At 36.7% G+C, this 9605-nt stretch overlaps 1 protein-coding gene across 1 annotated transcript; it reads left to right on the top strand.

Annotated features, from left to right (window-relative positions):
- Positions 1 to 275: 275 nt before the first annotated feature.
- LOC128983070 (cuticle protein 67-like) lies at positions 276 to 5328 on the top strand. The gene is made up of 2 exons (XM_054402214.1): positions 276 to 628; positions 4757 to 5328. Exons 1-2 carry the CDS (start codon positions 617 to 619, stop codon positions 5216 to 5218), a joined length of 474 nt encoding a protein of 157 aa, XP_054258189.1. The 5' UTR covers positions 276 to 616; the 3' UTR covers positions 5219 to 5328.
- The last annotated feature ends 4277 nt before the right edge of the window (positions 5329 to 9605 follow it).

Raw genomic sequence — 9605 nt, forward strand, 5'->3', positions numbered from 1 at the left:
TCAATCTTGATAGTTAGCTCATAGAGCGATTAGGAATAAGCATGCGAGTAGTAACTGTCATGTGGAAATGACACCACCTTATCATGACCATGTCTCTACTATACAACTCTAATATACAACTTTTAATCCAACAAATGAATGAATGCCTTAAATATCCGTGCGCGTTTTCCAGTACGTACTGTTTTACAGGACAGATAGCCTACACCATTTGGCTCCCAGTATCATCAGTACGTATCATCAGTAGCCCTTTGACTGACAAGTGTAGGGGTCCCGGCCAATGGTCGTAAATTCAGGGGCCATATTTATATAATATAACTAACCTAACCTAACCAAACTTCTATATGCGGATTAGGGCCTGAGGTGGCCGGTTCTCCGTTTCCCTCGACTGACCCAGTTCTCGCTCATGCACGGTGCACTGCTGGGTCCCAAACTAGCGGTGGGTTACTCATGAATTACAATAGTATGAATGTATGAATGAGAGCGAGTGTCTCTAGTCTGCCCACGTCGGTTATTACCAACGAGACAATGGTGTCTACCGTCTACCAGGTGTATATAAGCGACAGACACTCCCTGCTATCACACTACTTACCCTGAGCTTCTCTGACAGCGACGCGCCATGGCAGCCAAGGTAATGTACACAGTGCACACTACCCTACACGTACAATTGTTTTATCATGTTGTTTTATGAGTTTCTCAAAAGGTCGCCGGTTCGATCCCGAAAAAGTTCCGTAGCTTTTTGAAGGCTCGAAACTGGACCGAGCTGTTCCTGATCATTGGGCTTAAAATAAATGTTTCTTGGCTAATGCAACTAACTGCTGATCTTAGTCAGTAACACTCCATTCTACAATCATCTTTCACTCTAATTTGGGTTAAAATACGCACCTAGGTGGCGTCCCCACCTCAAGTGGTAATTATTTATCTTTGGTCGGTGGTTAGAGAGCGTACTTGTTTATAGCCCAATGTCAAATGGCGACTAGGCGTATTTCACAACCCCTTAAACAGCTAATGACTCTTTTTGTGAATTCAACGGATGCCCTGTTGGTTGATCTTCAGGCGAGCTCCAAGCCACTCAGTTTCCCTGATTCAAGCTACAGACATTAATAGACGAGCGTTCGGTTCTTTACGGGATATAAAACATAGTTACAATGTCCGGGTATGTACTTTGACGGAATTGCTGCTTTCTATTATTCTACTAGCTGGCCCGACAGACGTCGTCCTGTCCTATTGTGGTTTTATGTCGTATGCTCGTTCATTTTCAAGATGAGCTCGTTCGCATGGCTCAATCACGTCCTGGTTGAAGTTCGTTCGCTACGCTCACTCACCTTTAGGTTGGAGCTCGTTCGCTGCGCTCACTTGCCTTCAGGTTAGCTCGTTCGCTACGCTAACTCGCCTCCAGGTTGAAGTTCGTTCGCTACGCTCATTCACCTTTTGGTTGCAAATTAGCTGTTCTCATAAATTAAAAATAAATATAGTGCTGCACCCTGTTGGTAAACCTATTAACTTTTTAATGCTATTGAACATCACAGAATCAAATTGTTTAGTTGCACCAGCTGTTAAGATTCTTTAATTCCATTTAAATATGAGTACTCATAAGGTTAACATGGGAAACTCCAGAGCCACTGGGGCGGAGCCCTATTGACGGATCTGCACCAAACTTCACACAAACCATCCTTGAATAATACTTAATAATGCCTGAAAGTTTCATTACAATTTGTCGAGCGGTTTTGGAGTCCATAAAGGACAAACATACAAATATACAAACATACAAATATACAAACATACATTGGATTTTATATATATAGATTATTAACCTATCACCTGCTTCACAGAATAGTTAGTTCTAGTTAGGAAGAAGCGCCCTTATCTCTGCGGCTGCGTTTTGGTAAGCACATGGGATTCTGTCTCTAACTTAAATGATCAGACGAGTCAAATGTTTAATGTTTATAATATTGTTAAGGCTATACAAACTCTCTTTGAAACTTTGGAGAGGTATATTGCTAATACTGTACTAAAACAGAGAAGGCTGTCAGCACATAACACAATTATTGCCAATTACCAACAATATTAATATTGTAAGATCGTGATTTCCCTTTTGCTTTCGGTATTAAAGTCAATTAGGATAACTAGTAGGCCTACTATCAAAATTAAATATCAATATTATTATTCCCCCCCGGTGGTAGGTTGTTGATCATTAGGGGGATCAGTACTACAGTTTCAAATAATTTAAATTTATAATATTCAACGGACAAATTTTATTATTAAGTACTGATAAAAAATTATTTTTGTTGTTTGCGTTTTACGAAAGTACCTTAAACTTAAATATTCATCCAACTAGTTTAGGCGTCATAGCAGACGGAGGAATCGCAATGACCGAGTCAGTGAATTGACAAAAATAAACTATGATGATTATATAAAGTTAGATATAACTTATGATTTATTGATAATATTGTTAAACATTATGATTTATTTAGCTATGCTCGGGTAAATTTTAAATAAGATATTTTATTTAGAAACAAAAAATAAATATTTTAATTAATTAGTTTTACTTTTTAATCAGGTCAGTAGGTACTTAATCCTAATCATAAGACTGAAGCCCTAATAACAGGGCTTTAGCTCCAAACTTGAAGAACTATCCCACCGTAATTCATTTGTTGGGATGAATCTAGTTTATTATAACGCCGCGCCGTCTTCGGTTTAGAATAAATAATATCAATAACATTAATTGTTACCGTCTTGAATTCATAACAAACAAAAACACGTTGAAGTCTGAAATTTGATAGTTTAAACCATAAAGCTTAACGTAACTCTACAAGTCGTTGACTATGGATACAACTAGACATTCCATCGCCGTGTTAAAGCTGTTGGCAGTTTTTAAATCAAAATCGTCACAGTAGGCGTGAGCCACCTATAGATTGTGCTGATTTAAATTTCTGATTTCTGTCGCATCCACAAACTTTTTACTGAGTCAAACTGGTGGAACGACATATTGTGGGATATAGCAAGTGTTATGACTTGAAAAAATAAAATCGTATACACTAATGCATTTTGTGACTTGCACACTCAACTATGTTCGTCCCTATAGGGAAATTCGCTAAAATTTAGTATGAATACATTGCAACACATTATAGTACAAAAAGGTGTACGAGATTTTTACTCATGATCAAATTAATGCAGTCACTAAAACCATAGATTAAACATGCTCTCTAAGGGAGTATGTTTTATCTATTGAAGTCTATTTTTATGGTGATTTATTGCGGTCTTAACTCTGAAACTTACGATCGTAAACGAAAGTGTTAGCTGTAACGTTGTTACTACCTTGGCAATTACAGTTTAGTTTTCTACAGTTTATGCAGTTAGTGTATTTTAATTAAGTTGTCGATTGATATTCTTTAAATATAGTCGTAAATACTACGAAAGAAAGTAAATACATGAAGGGGCAACTATGTCCAAATGTTAAAAACAATATACTAATTCAATTTAAAAGTTTGAGATAATAGGGGGTTATTAATTCTGTACAGGCATAACTCACTGATTACAATCAATTTAGTTTATCTACTTACACCAAACAAAACACCATACCTCACATACAAAGGTGCATATTGTAAACAGCCCCCTTATAATGTGGGGGACGAGATGTGGTAACACGAAATAGCGAGGGGAAATATGCATAAACGTGGCTCTAGCAAGTTATACAATATTAACACACTCTTTGGTGTCGGACTTATTGTTCAAAAGTAAGACATAAAATCAAATGTAGTTTATTAATGGCTAAATATTCTTTTGAGACGTATTTATCACTTGACGGTAATCTATAACAACAAATATTACACCCAGTTGTTGGTAGTCAGTAGTCATGGAACATGTTTTGTGTCAACTGTTTAATATGAAGTACTTCTCTTGTAGTAAACCTGCAACAGTGAACAGAATACATAAATATAAGTGAGCCAATATAAATGCATAATCCTACAAATTAGTTCTTTTCCTGGTATTTCTAGGAACAGTTTTCAACAGTCGAGTAGTTGAGTATTGAACGCGCTAAATTGACTGCGTGAGTATATCACGATTAAACGTTTTGTATGACAACACTTAAAATTACATCGTTAAAATTTTAGCACCGGAATTTTATTTCAGTTTTTTTTATTTATTTACTTGCCTTTTATTTACAAACACACTTTAAAAGTAGGTTCTTTTTATAAAGGTATTTTTGTGGTCTTTTCGAAATCCGGAGAGAAACTTTGTACATATTTTCATGTTTGCCAACACCTTAAGTTGAAATGAATAACTGTTTCTTATTGCTATTTGGTTACAAGAGAACGCAAGGTATTATCTTTGTATTATGACCTGTGTCAATGTACTGAATTAAAATGTATCGTCACAGATAAACTGTTGTTGAAAACAAACCGAACAATCACGGTCCTTTTAAAAACAATAACTAAACTATTGAATGAATAATTTGGTTGCATTTTACGGTTGCCTAACTCAAAAAACATATAAAAAACACATACTGAAGCTTTTCAAACAATGATCCTACAATATTTATCTTCCAAGTTAGCACTTGAAAACAATAGTGTTTGCGTTTTAATGCTCTCGGTGAATAAAATAGCACAGTGAATTTATCCATCCTAATAGCAAAATACCTGGAAAGCTGTTACGGTAGTTCGGTGGTCATCTTCAAGCTATGAACGATATACAGTAGTAAGTTATAGGTCCACCTTTTTTAATGTGCTACAACTATGTTTTGAACTGTTTGTTGCAGTTGATAGTTATCGCCACTGCATTGGCTGTTGCCAAGGGAGCCCTCCTTGCAGCCCCCGCTTACGCACCTTCTGCGTACGCCGCCCCCGCTTACCACGCCCCCGCCGCCCTCACCTCTACCTCTGCCAACATCCTGAGGACCCCCGGCAACCTGGGACAGGTCTCCACCTACACCAAGACCATCGACACTCCCTACTCTAGCGTGAGCAAGTCTGACGTCCGTGTGAGCAACCCCGGCTACGCCACCTACGCCGCCCCCGCCTACGCTCCTGCTGCGTACGCCGCCCCCGCCTACCACGCCCCTGCTGCGTACGCCGCCCCCGCCTACCACGCCCCTGCTGCTTACGCCACCCCCGTCAAAGTCGCTGCTCCAGCTGGAAGTCTACTGGGGGTTGCTTACTCGGCCGCGCCAGCTGTCTCCCATATGTCTTTCGATGGTTATGGAATTCAATACGTATACTAAACTTTGATTTCATCATTACCAGCTTCACATCGCACATCACCAAACCTCAGTTCCTTTAATGTATGATATTTATTTTTTTGAATTGCAATAAAACCAACAGTTACCAATCACACTGCCCTTGTGTTCGGACCAGTAGAGGTATTTATCGAATCAACAGACAGATGAACATTTTGAATCGTTTACTGCTTATAATTGGTTGGTTAAGCTCACGTTCCAATTGAAACCTGATGACTTTATTTATTTATAAATGTCACTTATAAAGTAATTTTTGTTGTAACTCCTACTTTACTTCTATATCCAAACTAGTGGTCTTTGACGTAATGTTTTATGTGTAACTTAAGGCTAGTTTTTTGCCACGGCGGTGGTGTTTTGACCGCTGCCACATCCGCCAGGGTCCGTCCAAGGTCCTCCCTTGACCGAGATCCGGTGGGCGAGGCAGATCTTTGTCCGCTGGATCACCAGTGGCAGGGTGGAGCTTCATGTTGCAACCCCCAGCCGGCAACATGCAGCAAATCATGTCTGCTGCACAACCTGTTCCGAGACTTGCTATCTCGCTGTACTCGTCTGAATTTTGAAGTCAGCTCAAGCTGTCTCATACATCAAACTTCTTCATTTTAATAGTCAATCTGAGTATTAATATTTTACACTGTTACACCGAAATAACTTTCAGATTGTTTTACGAAATCTATATAAAAAGCTAAGATGGATTTGAATTTTTTTTGAAAATCGTTAGCCGCACACCTATCTACCATATACTTAAATGAAAGGTCTTGGTGTGATACTTCCCCAAAAAATATCAGTTTTTTTATAAACCCTCTCTTAATGGCAGGAACCTTAATAAAAGGGTCATATTTAACCATATTTAAAATGTTGAAGATACATCAGCTGTTAGATTTTATTTGTTTTAGTTTGTTATTTCTTTACTTTTTCTTGAGTTAACCTTTTGACCCTTTGAATTGTGTTTCTTTTGTTTACTTATTAGTTCAGTATTATCTATTTGTCTATGGTATTATATATATTTTTAAACACAGTAAAATTGATGTTGCACACAAATGTTGTGTGTATAATTAAGGGACACAAGAACTATAGAGTTTGACAGATCCTTATGTATTCCAACTGGGGAAAACGCATCTGTAGAGTATCGTATTTTTCCTTGTGACATTGACATTGATAAAATTAATTTACATCAAGACCAGCAGTTTGCATTGGACAAGGCGGTAAAGAATCGCCATATCTTCTCTATATTCCCTCCATGTGGCAAGGCAGTACAACTAGTCTGAATAAAATAAAATTATGTGTACAATTTAAAAATATAAATATAAATAAAAGTGCTCGTAGTGTATGAAAAAATATTAGTTCGGTGAAATTGTTTTAAAACGTTTCATGTCCATGTAGGTATAAGTAAATTTACGAGGGTAAAAGACACTTATTGTGATGCACCATGTAAAATGTGTCAATAGTGACTCGTGAGGTGTCTTGTAAAACACTATGTATATACATGCTACACACTTTGACAACACTTTGACCATGTGTGCTGAGAAGCTGTGGCATCGATCTAATATGATTGACACACTTAATTCCGTACACATGATTATGTGGCACAGAATATTTTGGTGAAACCAATTCTTAGTTTATTAATTCGCGATAATCCGACGACTTTATTTATACATTCATGGAATCGGTCAAATTTGACATTTGGCTTTGATTGTGTGTCTTTGTTGACTGTTAAAATAATAGATTTGTATGTAAATCTCTCAATCTGTCTCTTGCAAACCACATTTAAATGCTGACATTATAATTATAATGTATAAGATATACATCCGAGTCTAGACATAGCTATTTACAATCTTCACATAATCATGTGAAGATTGTAAATAGCTATGTCTAGACTCGTATGGTTCAATTTCAACGTGCCTTTTAAAGTCCAATTCGGAATTCAATTCAAGCACCAACGCAGGCGTTATTGCATGTGCTTTGAGGCATGCCTTTCAGGTGTCCACACTCACGCCTCACTTACAAATTAATCAGGAATATGCAAACCAACTTTAAACCTCGTATTTGCTGTCTGTTCCCGCACTACTATAGCAATTAACTTTAGTGCTCTTTTGAAAAATATGACCGCAGCTTTTTAAATAGAGAGTGTGAATCTTATATACTATACTAATGTTTTTGTTTAACAAACTCACCTGAATGGCTGAAGCGATCCCTACAAAATTAAGAAGAAAAAAATAGTAACCAACAATGGGAAGGTATACATCTGAAATTGCACAAAAATCGGGCTTTTCATGTTGAAATTAACACTTTTAGAAATTTTACATGGGTTATTTGGTTGCCACGAGAGTATTTGCAAGATAACATAATTGGTAAAGATAAGAGAGTCGTAACATATTTTAGAAACAAATCATATAAGTGCATTACAATAATAAAGAACAATACAGGAGAGAAGAACAATCGGATTAATATCGTTTAGCATAATTTAGTATAAAATGAATATCCAATCAGTCTTGCACCATTGGCTTAAGATTCGGGTAATCATTATTCTCTTTATGTGAACCAAATATACCATTGACTTTGGATAGGTACTGCAAAGATACATCCCATTTATGTGAATCGAATGGACCATTGACTTTAGATACTTTAAATAGACATCTCAATTACGAGAAACAGATGTAACATTATTTTGGAAATTGCTATATTAGTTATTCCCTTTATGTGAACTAGATATAGCATTGGCCTTGAATACTCAAGTAGACATGTTACGTAAAACAGATATAGCATTGACTTTAGTAAGGTACTGGCTTAATAAGCTCACTCCACTCAACATTGCAAGCAGATAACTGCACTCTACACCTAGTCATTTTATTTCGTAAACCCTTCTCAGTCATGCTGTATTTTGCTAAATCCAGGATCATTTCGCTTTATTTTTTTAGTGTTAAAATTTACTCCCTATGAACCACAAACACACATGAGAACGGTAATCTTCTAATGTTTCTTCGGTATTCATGTTGCTCCAAAACACTACAACACGGACTACATGTCAAAAATCTAAAGCAGTTGCGAGTTGAAACGCACAGAAATCCAATGCTGGCGGATCATCTTGTGCTATGCTGTGCGCTGTGGAATGGAATGGAGCTCCTGCCGACTCAATTCGGGCAAGCTTGGCGCACACGAATGTGGACGTACTTTATGATATGCGCTTATATCACGTAAGTAAAGATGTCATTGCCATAAATTACGTGTCTAAACTGTAATACTTTTTTATTAAGAATAATAAAACCCGACCATATTGTGTAAAGTAAACTGATTTTTAAAGACAGTATGAAAATGATTGCAAATGTGGTGCCAGTGCGTGTTCTCCACGGCAGAAGTCAGGGCAATAACCGCTGCAGGCATGCCTGTGGTGAGATTGAAACCCTTGCACATGCCCTTGGCTTCTGTCCGTTTGGTGCACTTCTAAGAAACACGAGGCACCACAAAATAAGAATTATCATAGCAAATGCCTTCCGAAAAAGGTATAATACATGGGAAGTGCAAGAAGAAGTACACTGTCTTTCTTCTAACGGAAGCACAAGAAGAGTAGATATTTTATTGATCGAAAGAGAAACTTACAAAGGCATAATTTTCGATCCTACAATTTGACTTGAAATAAACATAAATCAAGCTAACGAAGTAAATGAAGAAAAGAAAAATTTATGATTCTACCTTTGAATATATCAAGCAAAATTTTAAAATTTCGAAAATTGAGGTGATTGGATTGTTTATTGGTTCTAGAGGAACATTATCAAAATTTTTTGTGAACTTTTGGAAACAATATGATTTGGACAGATCCTTTTTGAAAATTATTATTCATGAAACATTAAGAGGTTCATTGACCATAATGAGAAATCATCTATATGGCAAACATCAAAATTAATCAGTCTTATAGCTGTATAATCCTTCGATATTTTATGTGTACTATTTTTCTGTGTTATTGGCAACCTTATTTTTTAAGGCAGAGGTATTTATTTTTATAAATAAATTCTTTTCTCTTTATGTAGACGAGGTGTTAGCCCGTCCTACGTACGGGAATTCAGTAGTCAGTTAAAACCGTGTACAATTCAGATCAGCTAGTTTACACATATAAAGACAAAGTTTCTTGCAGTTTTAATGTGAAAAATCATCTTGTAAACAAATGTTGTGTGACCAAATATGTTTTTATTCCATCATAGGCCTATACGATATGTATTTTAAATCCGATAATTTTACAATAAAACAGCAAAATTCCGCAATTTTTACGATGTGAAAAGCGTTGAAGTGAGATTTGCAGCCGATTCGCACACTGATTATAAGTAGCCTACAGTAGAGAGAGTAATAGTCAATTGAGAAATGTATGGACCTAGTCAACGAT

Source organism: Macrosteles quadrilineatus, unplaced genomic scaffold (genome assembly GCF_028750875.1).
Source record: "Macrosteles quadrilineatus isolate MER2022 unplaced genomic scaffold, UCM_ALF_1.0 Scaffold_1__1_contigs__length_201487025, whole genome shotgun sequence".
Lineage (NCBI taxonomy): Eukaryota > Metazoa > Arthropoda > Insecta > Hemiptera > Cicadellidae > Macrosteles > Macrosteles quadrilineatus.